Raw genomic sequence first — 23,213 nt, 5'->3', positions numbered from 1 at the left:
ATAAGGAAACCTAGTCATGTATTCAAATTTAATTATCTGAATTGTTTTACAAGCAAACTAGATAAGAATGTTTTATTCAGATTCTATGTGCTTGTAGATTATTACAGTATTACATAACTTTGATAATCATTTATGTGTTGTGTTGTATGTAAAACTAAAGCAGAACTGAATTAGGGATTCATAACATTTAAGAAGTTATTTTTTGTTAAAAATATTTAAACATGTGCATTAATTAGACTTATTATGTAATAATTATATTTTTACCCTTAAGTGTGATGTATCACCGAATTATGTAACTAAATGGCAAGTGGCAAGTGTTATTTTCAGACATAACAACACATAATTAGAGAGTGCAGTAAGGTTCCAAGTGGTAAATAGTCCCTTTCTGCACTTGCGATCAGATGAAAATCATTTGTGCAAAAAGGTGCTAAGTACTAAAATCCTTATATGGTGAAAATCGCAACGGTCACAGAGTTCAATTTGTACAAACTTAAAGCTAAAGAGCTATGCTACTTGTTGATGTCAGTTTATTTTAAAACAAATAATAACTTAACTTTTTATACTTGGTCAAACCTTAAAACTTGATTATCTCAAAACTATGAAAACTGCACTTACCACCTTTCTGCATTAAGCCCTCGAAATTGTCTCTCATACCTTGGAACACGATCATAGGGCAGCGAATTGGGCCCAGTTCCCACTCCCAGTCCATCAGGGTAACCAGTCACCCACCAAGACACTATTTAAACATATGTGCAGTTAACCGATGATATACGAGGGACCTACAACAAAGTATATAACAAAACCTTTGTTACACCAGTTGTGGCGCTACACACATAAAGATATGTTTGGCCTAGATATTTTGCTGATTGTTCACCTACATAAATCCACACACACTGTACCCGGAAGAAAGCCCGTTTGTACAGGTCGGTTTAATAATGGCTGTGTTCATGTACATAGTAGTTTCTATGACCGCGGTTAATCACGTTCTGGGTAAGTGTGTAGGACTTCTATATTTATAAAGAAAATATTCAAAATTAGGAGTTGTAGGTCGGTAAGCGTTCATAAGAATACATCTCGAACATTTAAAAATAAGTGTCATCGGCCTCGGTGGTGATGTGGTTAAACCACCTGACTTAAGGATGGTAGGTACTGGGTTTGCATTCCGGTACCGGCTTCCATTCAGAGCGAGTTTTAACGACTCAAATGGTAGGTGTAAGACCACTACATCAACTTCTCTTCCACTAATCACTAATTACAAACTAACCACTAACTCTCTGTCCTGTACAGACAACTCAGATGGATGAGTTGTGTGCCAAGGACAGCGCGCCTGGACCTTAATTTGATAGCAGCACGATAATACATAAATGAATGAAAGAATTCCCACTATCACAGACACCACGAAGATATCGGCTGCGATCCATTATTTCGTATGAGTTTTATAATGTTTCATAAATGTTGACTTTCAATTTTTCTACTTTTTCTATTTTTTAGAAAACATTTGGAAATATTTTAAACTGTTGTGTAGAAAATGTTACAAACATACATGCACATACGGCGCACGTTCTACCAGAGAGTATGTACGTACGTACGTACGTACGTACCTACGTACCTACCTACCTACCTACCTACGTACGTACGTACGTACGTATTGATGTATGTATGTATTGATGTATGGACATCTACATATGTATGTATGTATGTGGGTATGTATGTGCCGTGTGTGTGTGTGTGCGCGCGCGTGCGCGCGTGCGTGCGTGCGTATATACATATATGCATGAATATCAATATATAATATGTCGGGTTTCACTACATGTGCGTGTGTGTGTGTGTGTGTGTGTGTCTGTGTGTGTGTTTGTGTGCGCGCGGGCGCACGCGTGACTTCGTTCTTGTCTGCGTTTGCTAATCGACTAGTCGTGTACGTGTGAAACCGGCCTCGGTCGTGTTGTGGTTAAGACATCGGACATAAGGCTGGTAGGTACAGGGTTCGCAGCCCGGTACCATCTTCCACCGAGAGCCAGTTTTAACGACTCATTGGGTATGTGTCAGACATCTACACCATCTTCTCTCACTAAAAAAACTAACAACTAACTCTATGTGCTGGACAGACAGCTGAGGTGTGTACCCAGGACAGCGTGCTTGAACCTTGATTGGATATAAGCACGAAAATAAGTTGAAATGAATTAATAAAAATGAATAAATGTACGTGTGAAGTTCACATGATGTCTTTAGAGATACATATCACCTGTTTGTCAGATATAAAATAATTTGACAACTCTCAATAAAAGGTACGTGTTGAGGCACAAACATTTGTCATGGTTTGGGTCAAATTAATGTATAGTTCCTTTGGTACACATACTTAAGTAAGTAAATATTTGCTTTTGTAGAGTCACCTACTACTATTACTACTAAACTACTACTACTACTACTACTACTACACTACTATCAACTACTAACTACGACTACTACTACTACTACTACTACAACTACTGCCAGCACCACCACCACCACCACCACCACCAGCCACCACCACCACCACCACCACCAGGCCCCCACTACTACTACTACTACTACTACTACAACTACTACTACTAACCACCAGCATCGCCACCACCGCCACCATCAGGGGGGGGGGGGGGAGCCCACCACCACTTACATACTACAATACTACCACTACTACCACTAATTACTACCCACCATTATTATTATTATTTATTATTATTATATTATTATTATTTCAAAGGTTCATCACTGTCTATTTCTGGATCTTCATCTTATGCAGTGTTGAATCAGCCGTTTACCTTGACGTGTAACAGTGGGTCACAGGCTGCTGGTCTCAAGTGGTCTTGTACAATTATTTACAAAGAAATCACCAAATGTAGCCTTTGTTTGCCCTCAGCAAAAATGTGGCGTCATGTTCTGTGTTCGAACCATCCTCCTGCTGAACCACTGAAGTACTCTGCATCTTGTGGAAGTGGAACAGACAGCAGCTCGTACAACTCCGGGGCCACTAAGAAGTATCATCTGAGGATCAACAGAGCTGGGGGCAGAACGTGATGTTACAGACTGGTGGTGTGATCTGGTTACAGCTGGAACACGCAGCAACACGTTTAGCCTGCAGTTCAGCAGTAAGTGATCACTTTACTTATTTATCTTAAATAAAGTCCTCTATCTAAACTACAAACTGTTCTTGACCAAAATGTTTAGCCACTTATATTATTAAAGGCCACTGACGCTAGTTTTCGATATTTTTGCTGTACATGGTGCTACAGACTGGTGTGATCTTATCTTAATCCGGCTTACAACATGTAGGCAAAAACACGTTTAAGCTGCAGTTCCAGGCAGTAAGTTTATCACCTTTGCATTGACAAACAAATAAAGTCTCTGTCTAAAACTACATAATGTTCTTTGACAAAATGTTTACCACTATATGGTATTTGAAGCCGCTGAGCCCCTAGTTTTTCGATATTTTCATTTCACATTTCCCCCAACCCTGTTAAAAAAATATCAGGTTGACCAGAAACACGTTGGATTGTTCAGAATTGATAATTTAAGCAAAACGTTGTAACTAACGGGAAAGTTAGCGGGCATATAATTTGTAACAGCTGAATTTTTTTTATTTCAAAATTGAGAAAAAAGAACTCAAAATTAGTTTAAACATTTATAAGTCAAAAATGTAATGCCTACGAGTTATAAATGAAAAGTTAAGATTGAATAAAAAGGACACTCCGATTGCTGCACACATAAACTGAGTGGAGTGAGTGATCTAAAGTAGATAGTTTTGGATTGGCTCAAATTACTGTGCGTCATTCGCATCTTCTAGACAGCACAGTGGTAGTGTTTTATGAAACAAATACATCCACTAGTATCATTATCTATCGCACTAAAACAGTAAGCAACGCTGGTTATAGACTGACCAGTCCCCAACCCAGGGACACGTCAGGCACTGTAAAAAATAAAAAAAAAAACGCAAATGAAAAACGTTAAGCGGAACGTCGGCGATATGTTTTCAGGGGCTGAAACTTGAAGCGGATACAGAGTTCTATTGCACAGAAGCATATCTGAATCGGTTATTGAATGATATATTACATTCACTGTATGGAAATAGACAAAGGTTTGTAGGTCAAATCACAAACAAATATGTAATTGCTTATTAAAGGACTCAGGTTTACATTTTAGATTAATGTGAGAATAATACTCAACTTCAGAATTCCAAACTGCGAAAGCGCGACATTCCGAAACAGAGGGGGGCTGGCAATACGCGTGATGCACGTGCTAAACGTGTACTTGTTTACAATGTACAAATTATGTCAGTCGTGGGTTCGAATCCCTGACATGAACGAATAAAATGATCAAATTGCACATTGTTTCACAGGTATTGATTCTTGAAAAGTAATCTACACCTAGAACCCTAGTGTGACGTCACAGGTATGGATTAATTTCAGGGATACCGAAACAGTCGCAACGTAGCCCAACAGTCCAAGCTCTTCTTGTTTCTGCACCCGTTATCCCCCACCTAAAAGTACTGCTAATTTCCTTGCATGTACACATTATCCAAGATCTGGCACACTTTATCTTTCAAAGCTAATTATATTGTCCTGGGAAGTCGGTGCTCACGTTCTCAGTTTGTTGAGACATTTAAAAACATACATAATTCGAACTAGGAAGTAAATAAAGTTGGTCTCACTACACAGATGTCATCTGTCATTGAAACCCATGTTAAATTGCCCAACTTCAAACGAAGATTGCCAACAGAACGAGTTCTCGTTGGCTCTAACAACATATACCATTGCGAACATACATTATATAAGCATTTATTTTCACTCCAAAATGTCTGTCTCAGTTTTTTTTGTGCTATATGACCGCATCTGGCTGTAGTACCTGTTCGAACAGGTGGTTCATTAACCGATCACTCCAGCTGTCTCTTCCGTATACCCCCATGTCCCAAAAGATCGATGCTCAATATTACAAAATGACATGGCCAAATACAGAAGAAAGGGCGTAACATTAAGCATACATATGTTTAATTCTTCACCATTTCCTAGAAGTGAATATGTGACCCATAACATGTGTACAATTTTGGAACTATAGTGGACCGTCATGAATGAACTCTCACCCGAAAGTGATCTGTGTAGTGAGACCTAAAGGCCTAAACGTTTTCCCCTGACAAATGTATGCAATACTGACCCTTGACCTTTCCAGAATTCATTACTCTAAAACGGAAATAACGGAAGTCGTCTATGTCACATGCGTGTCGCCTTAAAGTGAGATATAATATACAATAGTAAAATTTACACATGCTTATGTTGTTATTCGCCGTATGCCAATTAAAGTTAATATTTGATATCATTAAATGATAGACGCTTAGTTTTTTTTGTTTTGTTTTTTAACACAACGGCTTATTGTTCACTAATAGAGCCGTTTTGTTGTTTCCGGAGTATATCTTTTAAATCAATTCCTACAGTATCATTAAACGTTGCATGATGTACCATAACTAGGTGACCGCGACCTACTTTTCATGCGTTACTGCCACATTAAAATAACTTTTTCTCCGGGTAATATCTTTCTTATCAGTTCATAAGGAACATCAACCTAGAATGCAAATACATCTTGCGATGGCTGTGTTGCGTGCATAACTAGGTCACCGCGACTTACTCTTGATGGGGTAATCATGTACTTCACCGGTACTCTTCTTCATAACTGAAATAAGACATTACTTATATTTCATTGTTTAGTATATCCTTTCGGTACGTTCGTTTATGTCAGCAAGAGTTTATGGTCATACTGGTGTTAGTTAAAGCCACGAAATGTCGTTTTTATAATTCCTAAAAAAAGCACATACCTCTAATAAGTAAAAGTTATTGAAACAAGCTCTCGTTATTTTTAGACGGGGTTCCAAGTTTTAACGTCACATACTCTTGGTTTCTCTCTATTGTAAATTTTATCGAGATGTGTTTACAGGTTTGTAGATTAACCCAAACTTAGTGTCTGTTTCCAACGGTTCAAACTAATGTCTGTGACTTTAATTCGCCAAAGAGATAAATTGTAAATATTGCATTTCAGTTTGTCCATCTTCTGCAATTTTAGCTGTTTTGCTAATTAAAATATGAATTTTTGTATCCAGCTTAAACTTTAATGCTATGAAAAATATACTGAACACAAAAGAAAATAAGGCTTCACCGAAATCCGTGCAGGATGTTTTGTATCACCCCACGGTCAATGGAAATGACATAGTGTATATTGCTGGAAATATTCTAACGTAAGACTAACTGTCTATTAGGTATCAAACATTTAAACTATACAGCATTCCTTTCAGCAACCTTTTATTTCTTCAATTCCCTCCAACTTTGTTAACACAGCGAAGCGTTTATATGTTGCTGGAAATATTAAAATAACTTTGTGTTATCTTTTTCAGGTGGTCCAGATTCTGTTACATTCAGTCCACCATCACCTCGGGTCTGTAGCAGAAGGAGACGGTTGATTTGGACGTGTGCTGCTACGGTTGTAATCCACCATGTTCCTGTTCCTGGAATCTGAGAAATCGAGATTCACCAACCTTCAGTTAAAACTGACAAACATCAACAGGAGTCAGACAGGGAATGTGTCAGAAGGCTGGTAGGTAACAGGGTCGCAGCCCGGTACCATCTTCCACCGAGAGCCAGTTTAACGATCATTGGGTATGTGTCCAGACATCTACACCATCTTCTCTCACTAAAAAAAAACTAAAACCAACTCTATGTGCTGGACAGACAGCTGAGGTGTGTACCCAGGACAGCGTGCTTGAACCTTGATTGGATATAAGCACGAAAATAAGTTGAAATGAATTAATAAAAATGAATAAATGTACGTGTGAAGTTCACATGATGTCTTTAGAGATACATATCACCTGTTTGTCAGATATAAAATAATTTGACAACTCTCAATAAAAGGTACGTGTTGAGGCACAAACATTTGTCATGGTTTGGGTCAAATTAATGTATAGTTCCTTTGGTACACATACTTAAGTAAGTAAATATTTGCTTTTGTAGAGTCACCTACTACTATTACTACTACTACTACTACTACTACTACTACTACTACTACTACTACTACTACTACTACTACTACTACTACAACTACTGCCAGCACCACCACCACCACCACCACCACCACCACCACCACCACCACCACCACCACTACTACTACTACTACTACTACTACAACTACTACTACTACCACCAGCACCACCACCGCCACCATCACCACCACCACTACTACTACCACTACTACCACTATTACTACCACCATTATTATTATTATTATTATTATTATTATTATTATTATTTCAAAGGTTCATCACTGTCTATTTCTGGATCTTCATCTTATGCAGTGTTGAATCAGCCGTTTACCTTGACGTGTACAGTGTCACAGGCTGCTGGTCTCAGTGGTCTTGTACAATTATTTACAAAGAAATCACCAAATGTAGCCTTTGTTGCCCTCAGCCAAAATGTGGCGTCATGTTCTGTGTTCAATCCTCCTGCTGAACCACTGAAGTACTCTGCATCTTGTGGAAGTGGAACAGACAGCAGCTCGTCCTCCACTAAGAAGTATCATCTGAGGATCAACAGAGCTGCAGAACGTGATGTTACAGACTGGTGGTGTGATCTGGTTACAGCTGGAACACGCAGCAACACGTTTAGCCTGCAGTTCAGCAGTAAGTGATCACTTTAATTATATCTTAAATAAAGTCTCTATCTAAAACTACAAACTGTTCTTGACAAAATGTTTAGCCAATATATTATTAAAGCCACTGACGCTAGTTTTCGATATTTTGCTGTACATGGTGCTACAGACTGGTGGTGTGATCTTAATCCGGCTACAACATGTAGCAACACGTTTAAGCTGCAGTTCAGCAGTAAGTTATCACCTTGCATGACAAACAAATAAAGTCTCTGTCTAAAACTACATAATGTTCTTGACAAAATGTTTACCAATATGGTATTTAAGCCGCTGACCCTAGTTTTCGATATTTTCATTTCACATTTCCCCAACCCTGTTAAAAATATCAGGTTGACCAGAAACACGTTGGATTTGTCAGAATTGATAATTTAAGCAAAACGTTGTAACTAACGGGAAAGTTAGCGGCATATAATTTGTAACAGCTGAATTTTTTTTATTTCAAAATTGAGAAAAAGAACAAAATTAGTTTAACATTTATAAACAAAAGTAATACAGTTAAAATGAAAAGTTAAGATTAATAAAAGGACACTCATGCTGCACAATAAACTGAGTGGAGTGAGTGACGAAAGTAAAGTTATTTATTGGCTCAATTAATGAGGCCTTCAGACAGCACAGTGTATGTTTTATGAAACAATAAATCTAGACATATCATACATAAACAGAAGCACTGTTCTAGATGACAGTCAACAGGGACACGTCAGGAACCAATTGAAAACGTTAGCGAACGTCGGCGATATGTTTTCAGGCTGAACTTGAAGCTGGACTACAGATGTTTCACTGGCACATTAAGCATAATATGAATCGGATATTGAATGATATATTACATTTCACTGTATGGACATAGACAAAGGTTTGTAGGTCAAATCACAATACAAATATGTAATTATGCTATTATTAACGACTCAGGTTTACATTTTAGATTAATGTGAGAATAATACTCAACTTCAGAATTCCAAACTGCGAAAGCGCGACATTCCGGAAACAGAGTGGGTGGCTGGCAATACGCGTGATGCACGTGCTAAACGTGTACTTGTTTACAATGTACAAATTATGTCAGTCGTGGGTTCGAATCCCTGACATGAACGAATAAAATGATCAAATTGCACATTGTTTCACAGGTATTGATTCTTGAAAAGTAATCTACACCTAGAACAGTAGTGTGACGTCACAGGTATGGATTAATTTCAGGGATACCGAAACAGTCGCAACGTAGCCCAACAGTCCAAGCTCTTCTTGTTTCTGCACCCGTTATCCCCCACCTAAAAGTACTGCTAATTTCCTTGCATGTACACATTATCCAAGATCTGGCACACTTTATCTTTCAAAGCTAATTATATTGTCCTGGGAAGTCGGTGCTCATAATTCGAACTAGGAAGTAAATAAAGTTGGTCTCTCTACACAGATGTCATCTGTCATTGAAACCCATGTTAAATTGCCCAACTTCAAACGAAGATTGCCAACAGAACGAGTTCTCGTTGGCTCTAACAACATATACCATTGCGAACATACATTATAAGCATTTATTTTCACTCCAAAATGTCTGTCTCAGTTTTTTTTGTGCTATATGACCGCATCTGGCTGTAGTACCTGTTCGAACAGGTGGTTCATTAACCGATTCACTCCAGCTGTCTCTTCCGTTATACACCCATGTCCCAAAAGATCGATGCTCAATATTACAAAATGACATGGCCAAAATACAGACAGAAGGCGTAACATTAAGCATACATATTGTTTTAATTCTTCACCATTTCCTAGAAGTGAATATGTGACCCATAACATGTGTCACAATTAGGAACTATAGTGGACCGTCATGAATGAACTCTCACCCGAAAGTGATCTGTGTAGTGAGACCTAAAGGCCTAAACGTTTTCCCCTGACAAATGTATGCAATACTGACCCTTGACCTTTCCCAGAATTCATTACTCTAAAACGGAAATAATCGGAAGTCGTCTATGTCACATGCGTGTACGCCTAAAGTGAGATATAATTATACAATAGTAAAAGTTACACATGCTTATGTTGTTATTCGCCGTATGCCAATTAAAGTTAATATTTGATATCATTAAAGTGATAGACGCTAGTTTTTTTTGTTTTGTTTTTTAACACAACGGCTTATTGTTCACTAATAGAGCCGTTTTGTTGTTTCCGGAGTATATCTTTCTTATCAATTCCTACAGTATCATTAAACGTTGCATGCATGTACCATAACTAGGTGACCGCGACCTACTTTTCATGCGTTACTGCACATTAAAGGAACTTTTTCTCCGGGTAATATCTTTCTTATCAGTTCATAAAGGATCATCAAACCTAGAATGCAAATACAACTTGCGATGGCTGTGTGTTGCGTGCCATAACTAGGTCACCGCGACTTACTCTTGATGGGCGTATCATGTACTTCACCGGTACTCTTCTTCATAACTGAAATAAGACATTACTTATATTTCATTGTTTAGTATATCCTTTTCGGTACGTTCGTTTATGTCAGCAAGAGTTTATGGTCATACTGGTGTTAGTAAAGCCACGAAATGTCGTTTTTATAATTCTAAAAAAAGCACATACCTCTAATAAGTAAAAGTTATTGAAACAAGCTCTCGTCTATTTTTAGACGGGGTTCCATGTTTTAACGTCACATACTCTTGTTTCTCTCTATTGTAAATTTATCGAGATGTGTTTACAGGTTTGTAGATTAACCAAACTTAGTGTCTGTTTCCAACGGTTCAAACTAATGTCTGTGACTTTAATTCGCCAAAGAGATAAATTGTAAATATTGCATTTCAGTTTGTCCATCTTCTGCAATTTTAGCTGTTTTGCTAATTAAAATATGAATTTTTGTATCCAGCTTAAACTTTAATGCTATGAAAAATATACTTCACCGAAATCCGTGCAGGATGTTTTGTATCACCCCACGGTCAATGGAAATGACATAGTGTATATTGCTGGAAATATTCTAACGTAAGACTAACTGTCTATTAGGTATCAAACATTTAAACTATACAGCATTCCTTTCAGCAACCTTTTATTTCTTCAATTCCCTCCAACTTTGTTAACACAGCGAAGCGTTTATATGTTGCTGGAAATATTAAAATAACTTTGTGTTATCTTTTTCAGGTGGTCCAGATTCTGTTACATTCAGTCCACCATCACCTCGGTCTGTAGCAGAAGGAGACGGCCTGATTGTGACGTGTGCTGCTACTGGTTGTAATCCACCATGTTCCTGTTCCTGGAATCTGAGAAATCAGCAAATCTCACCAACCTCTCAGTTAAAACTGACAAACATCAACAGGAGTCAGACAGGGAATGTGTACACGTGTACAGCAACCAACCCATTTTTATCAACATCTGAAACTAAACAGTTCACACTGACGGTATACTGTGAGTAGTATAATTTAAGTTGATACTTTTGTTATATATTTACTTAATGAACGATTAATTCTCCTGAAATCTTAAGAGATCATTTTAGAATTCTTCTATACTTCAACAATGACGTACAGTAAACAGTCAGAATCATAGATGTAGATCAGTTTGATAGTGGTGATTGTTTGAGACACATTGAATATATATATTTGATACGTAATAAAAAGTACAATATACACTGACTCCACAAGTCGTATGGCATTTGAAAATCGTGTGGGCGGGACATAGCCCAATGGTAAAGTGCTCGCTTGATGCACGGTCGGTTTAGGGGTCGATCTTCATTTGTGGGTCCTTTGGACTATTTCTCGTTCCAGCCAGTGCACCACGACTGGTATATCAAAGGCCGTGGTATGTGCTATTTTGTCTGTGGGATGGTGCGTATAAAATATTCCTTGCTATTAATGGAAAGATGTAGAGAATTTCCTCTCTAAGAGTATATGTCATATTATCAAATGCTTGACAACCCATAGCCAATGATTAATAAATCAATGTGCTCTAGTGGTGTCGCTAAATAAAACAAAGTTTAATTTTCACAATCCCTTACCGTAACCATTCGGACAAATATGGCAAAAATAAATACAGTAATTGAACTGATTTGAATTGGGACTCTACACTAAGCCGACTAAACTGACAGATAATAAAGTGCAAAAAAGCCATCAAAATGTGTGACCACAGTAACAATACTAATGTTCAAATAGTTTAGAATTAACCTAGTTTGTCTAGCTGGAGAAATACTCTGTATGAATGTATCATGGTTACTTTTAAACTCTCATTTAAGGTTAGATATGACCCCGTGTGTGTTTGTTAGGTATCAACAAAGTGACTGAATTGTTATTTGCTTTATGTTTTTTTCGTAGATGGTCCAGACAGTGTCCAGCTGAACACCACTTCTCCACTGACAGTGAAAGAAGGTGACAATGTAGCTGTGTCATGTGAAGCAACTAACTGTTCTCCATCCTGTTCTTTCACGTGGAAGTTTAAATCTCAGATAAAATCAGCCAGCTCTGTGCTGTCATTAAATAATATAAACAGATATTCAGCTGGTGACTACACGTGTACTGCCAGGACCACAAATACACAGAAATCATTAGACAAGATAATTTCTCTGGATGTACACTGTGAGTGAACGTTTTGTTTTCATTATTAGAACATTAAAGCTGCATGCATATAGGTCTTTTATTACAAGTTAAATACGATTTTCGATTTACATAGGTGTTCATGAGAGGGATTCGTGCCCGAACACCATGCTGTGATATCCACGCTACCTAATGTTGTTAATTATTAATATATATGAATGTCTAGTGCCTCATTTATAGGAGGGCAGGTACTCCCGAGGGGATCCTCTACTGGAGAATATTTTGTAAAGCAAATATTTTATAATACAAAGTGAATTGGAAATGTGTTACTGACTATTGGATCTTTTCATTCATTAACTTGAGGGAATACCTGTACATTTTAAACAAAGCTGAATTAGTGTAATAAGATGCCGACACATTTTATACGGTCCATACTTTGTTGTTAGTAGTGTAGAAGGCATTGATTACTATCCATTGTTCTAGCTTAAGTAATGGGCTAATCAATACTTGTGATAGAGTCCTCCGACCCTTCCCCTACACGGCTGCCTATGGCATCGTGCATACATTTGCATATTAATGGTTTTACCATGCATACAAATAGGCCACACTCCCTAAATATTCATTGTTCTAGCTTAATTAATGAACTAATAAATATTTGCTATGGTGCACGACGTCCGCCGACCCTTACTCCAGGTGGCTGACATGGAACGCCATGCATGCATTTGCATATTAATGAGTTATCGTGCATATTAATGAGGCTTCGGTCAGTTGCCAGAGTTCTATTTACTAAAAACACACTACTGTTGTTTTATTTATCTTTCATTGTGACTTTTATTTATTTGCCATTCTAGTTAAAATAACTAGATACAATAAGTACTGGCTTCATTGAAATCTATTTTAAATATTACTCTGGAGTTCATAAATAAATTATATATACTTCACTGTATACCCAACTTAAGATTCCTCCTATCAAGTTTAACTCAGAATCTACTCATTTATTATTTTATGAAATATTTTCATTGCAACATTTAAATATTTGTTTTTTTTCAAACTCCCAAGCAATTCCCTATTCCACATGGAATGATCCATTTGTTTGTAATACATGTACTTGCAGACCGATCTTCCATCACTTCTCTGACTTTGAACTCACAGTCTACAAGAGTTACAGTTGAGGAGCGGAGTCCTGTGACTCTGAGATGTGATGTTGACAGTAATCCAGGATATGACATCAAACTGTTGAACACGTCACAGACTCTGCGTGAAGTGTCGAACTCTAAACAGGCTGAGTACACGTGGAACGAAGCTGGATGTCTGGATACAGGACACTACACGTGTGAAGCAGGAAACAACATCAAGTCAACTGTCAGTGAAAGTGTGCAGCTTGTTGTTAGATGTAAGTTACACATGTTCGATATAAATACTAATAAATATTTAGTAATAAGGTGGTAGTAATAAAGCATTAATAATGTTTGATAAGCAAATCTTTAAATATATTTTTTTCTTCTGTATAAATTAGGTAACTTGTATCTGTATCGAGGTAAATTATTTTCAGTTTTACCAATCAATATATTTCAGGTTCATCGAGACTAGACTATCGGGTTCCATTCCAGGATGTGTTTGTAGTAGCAATAGGTGGTGCCGTATCTCTGAGGATATCAGTGATTGCCAATCCAACACCGGCATTCGCCTGGTACAAACTGACTGGTGGAAATAATAACAGTCTTGGGTCTGGACGTTCAGCTACAACTGGCGTATCTGCTGTTGGAGAACTCACACTGACAAATGTTCAGCAGGGAGATATTGGCACCTACCAGGTTGTTGTGTCTAATGGAGCTCCAAGACAAGATCTTATGGTGAACCTGAAGCTTTATGTAGCAGGTCTGGTTATATTGGTGTACTAGCTGTAGGTTTTAGTTGTAGATCATTGTCAGATTACTGGTGAGAAACATTATTGAAATTGTGTCTCACTGCCACCCTTCTTCCTGTTTCAATTCATTTTCTTGTTTATGTTCTATTAAGTTTCAACCACGCTACCTTGCTCCTGGGGTCAAATTCCATACGTTGATGAAAATCCTGTACTAGATTAAACCAATGGCATAACTTTTGCACAAACAGGATCGGTTCATTTTGTGTCCAAGTCACCATTTCTCATGAAGAAGCATTGCACATGCTGTCTACACGGACACTGTTGTTGTCAGTGGTGTTTTAATTGGTCAAATAAAACGTCACACGGACACGTGATAACATTCGCTTCAGTCAGACTTACTGACAGACACCAAACACTAGAATTATATGCGCTATGTTATTGTTATCAGTACTGTAATCCAATAGAAAATCTATATGCTTGTTCATACAATTTAATACTAGTTATTGGATTAAAATATTAACCTAAATTGAATTCTCTCATCGTAGTTTCCGAAGTACGTTTTGTCTGTTTTGATAAAATTAGTTTTGAGCTACTAGAAACACCAGGACAATCAGGCAGATGTTGAATTTGTTAACTGCTTAAACTAGGCAAAACATTTTAAGTAAGTTAACTGAGAAGTAATAAAAAATATACAAACACTGTAACAGCTTAATGTTGTTTTACAAATGACAGAAAATAATAATGTCGAAAATAAGTGGTTGGTCACATACATTATGGGCATACTACTAGTAATAATTGCTAGGCACCCGCTGAAAACAACAACCATGTTAGTCTATGTAGCAATGAGTTAATATTACGTTATGATTTGTCTGACTTTTCTAGGGTAATTACTTTGGGGGTTTTGGGGTTTTTTTTTCATGCTTCAGAACTTCATTCAGGATGCATTATGTTTTTATTTTAAATGTAATTTAATGTTTACAGCTCTTGGCATTATTATGGCAAAAACATTATTTTTATATCAGTGCTTGGAAAGGTAATTGTTTTAGTATACCTCTTTCATATTTATATGGTCGAAGGTCCGCCGAGTATTCCTTCTGGTGTCTCAGCATGGGCAAATGGTCCACACTCGATCTTAGTTGTTTGGCTGGAACTTTTTAATGGAGGATCAGACCAGATGTTTCTTGTACAGTACCGAGCAGACACAACATTATTGTGGACAAATATTACTGAACAGTTTCCAGGAAAAGGTATCAACGCCATTCAGAAAGCTGTCATATCAAATCTTCAACCAAACTCAAGATATTTGATGCGGGTTTTGGCTTATAACAGATATGGATACAAAGGTTTTACCAAGAACCAGGAAGCTTTGACTTTACCATCAGGTAATAATCATAATATTCAAACTCAAAGATAGCAGATTGCTATAATGTTGATCAGTGGTAGAGTGCTGAGTCAGGTGCAATGCGTTATAGCATCGTTCCTGTTCGGTGGTCCCAGATGGTCTTTCCATACACAATCAGTGCCCGTGGCCAAACACCGTAGTATGTGTTTTACAGCATGTGGGGTAGTTCATAATAAAACACATTTCCAGCGCTATTCGTTAGTAGTTATTTAGAATTTCTTTCATGCTGTAGAGTAAGTGTTGACCTATTCATGTTACACACCAAATAGCTACTAAATATACTGACGTGATGCCAAAGAAAAAATATTTCGTTTCATTATTAATTATTTACAGAAAATGATTTTTTAATTATGTAAAGTTCTCAAAAGGAGATGCATGTGAGTGGACGGTGTAGGGGTGTGTGTATTAGTATAATTACAATATGTTCTAGACGATTTCAGTGTGAACATGGATAAAGTATTTGCACTAATATCACTATTTGTTTTGCAACTTGAGCAATTTCCGGTTTATGATTACATGTTTTGTTCGTATTGTGTTTTACACAACAATAAATACAATGTCTTGTAATGTTAGTGGCAAAACTATTCTCTGAGTGTGAATGTATTTTTGAGTCATAATTGTAATGCATTTTATTAAAAATTAATCTTTTCCACCAGCCCCATCAAGCACATTAAATGGGGAAGGAATCGCAGTAGGGATTGTGATTGGGATTGCTATTTCTGCTGTGATAGTGACTGTGACAGTCTTTATTTTGTGGAGACGAGGACATATATGCCCATCTTCTAAATCAGGTAAGACTAGAAAGGAAAATGACTATACAAATAAAATAGAACAAATTTATTTTCCAGTAGGTAATACAGTTTTAATTACTGTAATATATATATATATATATATATATATATATATATATATATATATATATATATATATATATATATATATATATATATATATATATATATATATATATATATTAATATATACTTAAATTACCATTTAAATTATTGTGATGTAACTATATAATGTTCTCAAGTTTATATGTAGCATGTATGTCGTTTCTGTTTATATTGTTACCATTTTGTTATATATTTTTCTAGAATGCATTTTAATATAATTACCTTTAATACACATAACACCTTATAAAGGAACATTAAAAACAGGAAATGTACATATAATAGTTAAATAATAAACTATATTTATTAAAAAAATATTTTTAATATGGGATAATAACATTCCTTCTCACATTTGTTTTCTGTCACCATTGTGACAAACATTTAGGTCAGATTCTTACCTTTTATTTACCTTACAATATACATATATATGATGTTATATATATATATATATATTTAGATATATATTATATATATGTATATATATATATAAACATTTTTGAAAATAAATAGGCAGTTTAATATTAGAATAAATTTATAGTTTTAGTACCAGCAATGGGCAACCCACCAACCACCCCACAAAACCACCAGAAAACGAAATAAGAAGCTACACACAACAAAGCATGTCTTCAGTATGCTCAAAGTTCACCGTGCGCAAACATGAGAGGTGTTTACATATTTACAGAGAGGGCAGTTTGCAATTAAACATCTGTTTGTATTTAATAATATAGGACCAGACAACAAAAAATAGCTCTGAATACATTGATCTTTCGCATTTACTTTTATCACATACAAAAACACATCTTTAATCTTTATTATATAAAGTAATAAATAAATACACTAAATCACCTTCCAACTTTACATTTATCACATTTAAATAAATATTTAAACACATCTTACATCCAAACTTTGATTACCTTTAAATAAACAGTGTTATCGTTTAAGCTTATTGCGTATCACATACATGGATACAGAAACAAATTTCACTGTTATTGTTATCACATATAAATAAATAAACATACATATGTTTTAGATCGTGAATAACATTATCTGAAGAATTGATACTCAAGAGGAACGTATTACAGTTAAAGTTACAAACTGAAGCCTTCTAGGAGCAAACCATAGGGACCACTTGCAGGAGATTAGAGTGACACACTCACACACACGCACGCACGCACGCACGCACGCACGCACGCACACATACAGACACACACACTATAGATATATGCATGTGTGTGTGTGTGTATATATATATATATATATATATATATATATATATATATATATATAAACTGACGATCAAAAGAAAGTATACCAATTATTTTTTCAAAGTATTAGAAACAACACAAAACACAAGTTGATGCAAATGTTATATTTTGAAAGTATAATAATTTGGCGATAAATAAACACGAGTATACTCAGTAAAACCCATAAAATGATAATATCACAATTCACAACAGCACTAGGTGTGATATGCGCGATTACATAAAGGACCACTCATAACGAAGGTCAATAAATTTGACCACAAAGCACATGTTTCAATAGCGTGTATGTCCACCATGTGGAAGTATGCAAGCATGGACCCGACGTCGGACAGAGTTTGTTAAGCGCCTAATGACGACATCAGGACTGGTATTGCCCTCCACTCCTGCCTCAGTGCCTGTACCAGCTGATCCTTGTTCATTGGAGGGTTAGGACGACGTCGAATTCGCTGACCAAGATGATCCCACAAATGTTCTATCGGTGACAGGTCAGATGAACGGATTGGCCATGGCAAAACATTGACGTTGTTTGCGGCGAAGAACTGTTGCACCACACGAGCTGTGTGAGGTCTGGCATTGTCCTGTTGAAACAAGAGTCTAGGACGGTGTTGCAAGAACGGTAACAGGACGAGACGTAAAATCTGGTTGATGTAACGGTGTGCGTTAAGATTTCCGTCAATGACAATAAGGTCTGTCCGCTGTTGGCCAGAGATACCGCCCCAAACCATCACAGATCCACCACCAAACGGTTCAGTCTCCTGAACAGCACGGAGCTGTTCTCTCTCCTGCACGTCGGTATATCCGAGTCCTGCCATCAGCTCTGAATAACTGGAACCTGCTCTCATCAGAAAAGAGTACACGTTGCCAGTTCCGATGTTGCCAACGTTGAAACTGACGTGCCCAACGTAAACGTTTAAGTCGATGTTGCCTCTTCAATGTCATCCCTCTGAATGGTCGATAGGTCCTGATACCATGCTGTCGTAGTCGACGACGTACAGTGTGACGACCGATGACATGCCCAGGGCCAGTAGCTGCAGATGACGTCACAATGAGGAATCTGTTACGTAAGTGTAAGATGCGGAGATGGCGGTCCTCGTTGGCTGTTGTGACGCGGGGTCTTCCACTTCGTGGTCTGTCTGCAGTCCTGCCAGTCACCCTGTAACGCTGTATCAACCTGGTGATCGTCAATTTTGTGCATTTCAGGATTCTTGCCACATGGGCATAACTCGCACCCACCTGCTCCATACCAATAGCTCTCTCTCTCTCTGTCTCTCTTTCTTCAACAGTTAGCCTTGCCATGTTCTCTGGTGTTTGAATGTTGACTGAGGCATGTTCTAATCAATGGCACCCTTTTGTATACCCTTATGTGCACGAGTATCATGTTTCTCGTGCAGTATAAATTTGATTATAAAACTCATTTTGCACGTGCGGCATCGCCCAAACGCAGCAATGTGCGACTATTCGTAATTGATTGCATTATAACGAACAATACTGGAACCTATCTAACCTTCCATGAACGTGTATTGTGTTTATTTATGTATAAAACAAATAATTGGTATACTTTCTTTTGATCGTCAGTTTATATATACTCACTGACAGGCATATCAATATATGCATACAATCACAAAAGACCTCGGTCGCATGGTAACTGGGAACAAAACTCCCCCAACTTGGAAGATTATACATTGACCATTCCATAAGAAAGGGGAATTAATATATCATTTTCCCCTCACGAGATACTGATATGGTATGCGCACGCACACACTCGCAGCTCACACCATATACATACCGGGTATTCAGTGGGATACACATATAAGCAAACAAACGCACGCACACTTATAATAATTTATGTGGGCCATAATGTACGGTTAGTTAAACGTCATCCTGTTCATTTTATAACAGACAAGGCCATCTTATGTACAGTTATATATGTCTAAAGTGAATGTTTTGAAAACATATAACATTTGATGTAATTACTAAACATACATACACCTAATCACAATGCTCTGAGTGAGAGAACATTAATACTGTGATAACATCGTTTGCTATTGCTTTATTACAGACACCAACATACATCGATAGAAGATACAGTACGTGGAAACAGTAATGGTAAATGTATTAGACTTCATAATTGAAATGTTTATAGTTTCTCTATCTTTGTAGATAGAGGGATACATATAGATATAGATGTAGATATATAGTGGATGTTGCGACGTGGACACCCGTAAGGAACTGGGGAGGGTGATGACAAAAATGTACGTTTTTGGTCCTGCTGTATAAAAAAGATAAACATCGCATCTGGCATGTATCTGCACACGAGATACAATTCCTTCGTGTCTGTTATGAGAGCATTCAAAACGTTTTATGATAAACATTAATTTTGTACGCTATATCTACTAAATATGATGCATCACTTACCAAAACGATAACCAGTGCGAGTTCATATTTTGAACATAAATATTTTGTCGAAACTCTTGCACATGAAGTGACCGACTTGACAGCTGTGTTGGCAGTACTCATGATGGGTGCCATTGGTGGGTCAGTATTTACTTACCTTTCGCGAACATTTGATGTCATTACTGTTTTAACAGTGATTCATGAATGCATATCATTTACAGCTGTACTTATTCCAGTGAGCTCGTAAACTAGACTGATAGTGGCAGTCTTCTTTTTTGTGGTACAAGAAGGATGGACTATCCAGTAAATGATAACTGGGAGTGGCTGTCCTCCTATAGTCGAGGCACTAGATAGAGATTCAGGCAATCAACAACTATATTGCCAAGTGCTCATCCGTCTCTGTATTGTGCAGAGATACAGCATTGTTCAGATTGTTTGTTTGCTGTTGTGTGTGTGTTGTTGTGTGTGTGTGTGTGTGTGTGTGTGTGTGTGTGTGTGTGTATGTGTGTGTGTGTGTGTGTATGTGTGTGTGTTACTTACTTAATATTACTTATTTTACAGAACCAGACAATTCAGTTGATCAGATAAACACATACGAGGGACTAGATATTCGAGAAGCTACACCGTATGCAAAATTGGAACTTTATGAAAATATCAAGACGTGAGGTATACACATTTATTGGTGTATTAAATACATATTTTATTAAATACATATTTTATTAAGGGCGGGAATTAGTCCAATGGTAAAGTGCCCGTCCGATGCGTGGTCAGGATAGGCTCGATCCCCGTCGGTGGACCCATTGGACTATTTCTCGTTCCAGCCAGTGGACCACAACTGATACAGTGAAACCTCTCAAGACCAGACCCTCTGTAGACTGGAATTTTCTTAATAGCAGACGTTTAAAAAAAAAACAAAAAAAAACACAACAACAAAAAACACGTCAAGACAACCTCTTCAACCAGACATTTGTCTTGGTCCCAAGGGTTTCCGGTTTAGAGGGGTTTCACTGTATATCAAAGTCCGTGGTATGTGTGATCGTGCATATAAAATATCCCTTGCTACTAATGGAAAACTGTAGCGGGTTTCCTTTCTAAGACTATATGTCAAAATTACCAAATGTTTGACATCCAATAGCTGACCGGCCACGGTGGCGTCGTGGTTAGGCCATCGGTCTACATGCTGATAGGTACTGGGTTCGGATCCCAGTCGATGCATGGGGATTTTAATCCAGATACCGACTCCAGACCCTGAGTGAGTGCTCCGCAAGGCTCAACGGGTAGGTGTAAACCATTTGCACCAACCAGTGATCCATAACTGGTTCAACAAAGGCCATGGTTTGTGCTATCCTGCCTGTGGGAAGTGCAAATAAAAGATCCCTTGCTGCTAATCGGAAAGAGTAGCCCATGAAGTGGCGACAGCGGGTTTCCTCTCAAAATCTGTGTGGTCCTTAACCATATGTCTGACGCCATATAACCGTAAATAAAATGTGTTGAGTGCGTCGTTAAATAAAACATTTCTTTCTTTCTTTCCAATAGCTGATGATTAACGAATCAATGTGCTCTAGTGATGTCGTGAAACAAAAACAATCTTTAACATATTTTATTTTATTCAACAGATGTATTAAATACTAGTGAACATTTTATTGATACATTAAATACAATTTGTTTTATCAAATATATTTTTTATTCATGTGTTAAATACTAGTGCTCATTGTATAGTGTATTAAACACATTTTATTGGTGTATCCAGTACACATTGTATTGGTGCATTAGTGTATTAAACACACATTTATTGGTATATTAAATACACCTTTTAATGATTATTAAATGCATGTATTAGTAATTGTTAACAACACATTGTGTAAGAGTATTAAATATGCGAATTATTTTTCATTCTTTCTGAATAGATGCATGTTTAGCGACACCTTAAGTTGGTTATATGGTGTCAAACAAATGTAAATATAAACAGGAAATTCCAAAAGTATTCAGCTCTCTGCTTAGCTCTCTGTAATACCGCCCAATGCTATATCATTCTGAGCCATGTAAGTCGAATTTGCTGCTTATCTGAGTCAAATTTAAATCAGTGCCACCCCAGATTATAGTGTCACACTATTTTATTCTTTGCAGCTGTCCGTCGTTTGGTGGAATTTAATAACTGGTAACTGCTCTATAAATCACTGAAAGGTAACCAAAATATTTAAAATAATTCAGCCAGTTTCCAGCTCAAGCGAAGCTATCTCGTTATAGCAACAATCAAAGAGTTGACAAATCTCAAGGTAAACAGGTATCACGAGTGACATCAATACAAGACGACGCTTATCAACAGGAAACGGAAAGTTATAGTCAGACCAAGTTTTAGTATACGAAACAAATGATCAAGCCACACCAAACACAACATAAGACTAACAATTAAAACACCTTATGACAAACGAAACGTGCTCTATATAAAACGCTATACCCCCCCCACCCCCCAAAAACAAACAACAACAACAACACACTAAAAAAAATAACACAAAAAACCAACAACAACAACATTATTACAAATGCTTATGTGTTGTATTCTTAAGTAATTTAGTTTTTCTTAACAGATGTGTGATTTGTTAAATGTGCATAGTCATGGGCAAAACTATGTATTGTATTCTTTAATGTATTCTATATTGTATTATTTATCTTTTCTGAAGCCATTAAGGAAATATACTTGACAATTGTTCAGTATTATTTTGTACACCGTACGTGAAACACTGAAAGATTCACACTGTATCTGGTGGACTTACAGAGCCAACTAACACTATACATAAAAACATATTATTGACTAAAGTGAAATATAATGGGACATTTAACTTATAAAGGGGAGGGACGTAGCCCAGTGGTAAAGCGCTCACTTTATGCTCGGTCTGAGATCGATCCCGTCAGTGGAGTGGGTCCTTTGGGTTATTTCTCGCTCCAGCCAGAGCACCACAAGTGGTATATCAAAGGCCGTGGTATGTGCTATCATGTCTATGGGATGGTGCATATAACAGACCCCTTGCCACAGATGGAAAAATATAGCGGATTTTCTCTCTAAAACTATATGTAAAAATTACCAAATGTTAGATATCCAATAGCCGGTGATTAATAAATCAATGTATTGATACATAGAACAAACCTTTTAACTTATAAAATTGTGTTTCCATAGTGTAGGTGCATTGT

At 37.1% G+C, this 23,213-nt stretch overlaps 1 protein-coding gene across 1 annotated transcript; it reads left to right on the top strand.

Annotated features, from left to right (window-relative positions):
• Positions 1-6,511: 6,511 nt before the first annotated feature.
• LOC121386060 (MAM domain-containing glycosylphosphatidylinositol anchor protein 2-like) lies at positions 6,512-22,997 on the top strand. The gene is made up of 11 exons (XM_041516858.1): positions 6,512-6,584; positions 7,328-7,690; positions 10,825-11,088; positions 11,988-12,248; positions 13,321-13,599; positions 13,782-14,084; positions 15,150-15,455; positions 16,132-16,266; positions 19,690-19,736; positions 20,586-20,690; positions 22,152-22,997. The coding sequence occupies exons 1-9, from the start codon at positions 6,512-6,514 to the stop codon at positions 19,707-19,709; spliced, it is 2,004 nt and encodes a 667-aa protein (XP_041372792.1). The 3' UTR covers positions 19,710-19,736; positions 20,586-20,690; positions 22,152-22,997.
• Positions 22,998-23,213: the final 216 nt, after the last annotated feature.

This window comes from Gigantopelta aegis, chromosome 12, assembly GCF_016097555.1.
Source record: "Gigantopelta aegis isolate Gae_Host chromosome 12, Gae_host_genome, whole genome shotgun sequence".
Classification (NCBI taxonomy): Eukaryota; Metazoa; Mollusca; class Gastropoda; order Neomphalida; family Peltospiridae; genus Gigantopelta; species Gigantopelta aegis.
Note: the sequence above shows the minus strand (reverse complement) of the source record. Positions and strands in the feature narration are given on the sequence as shown.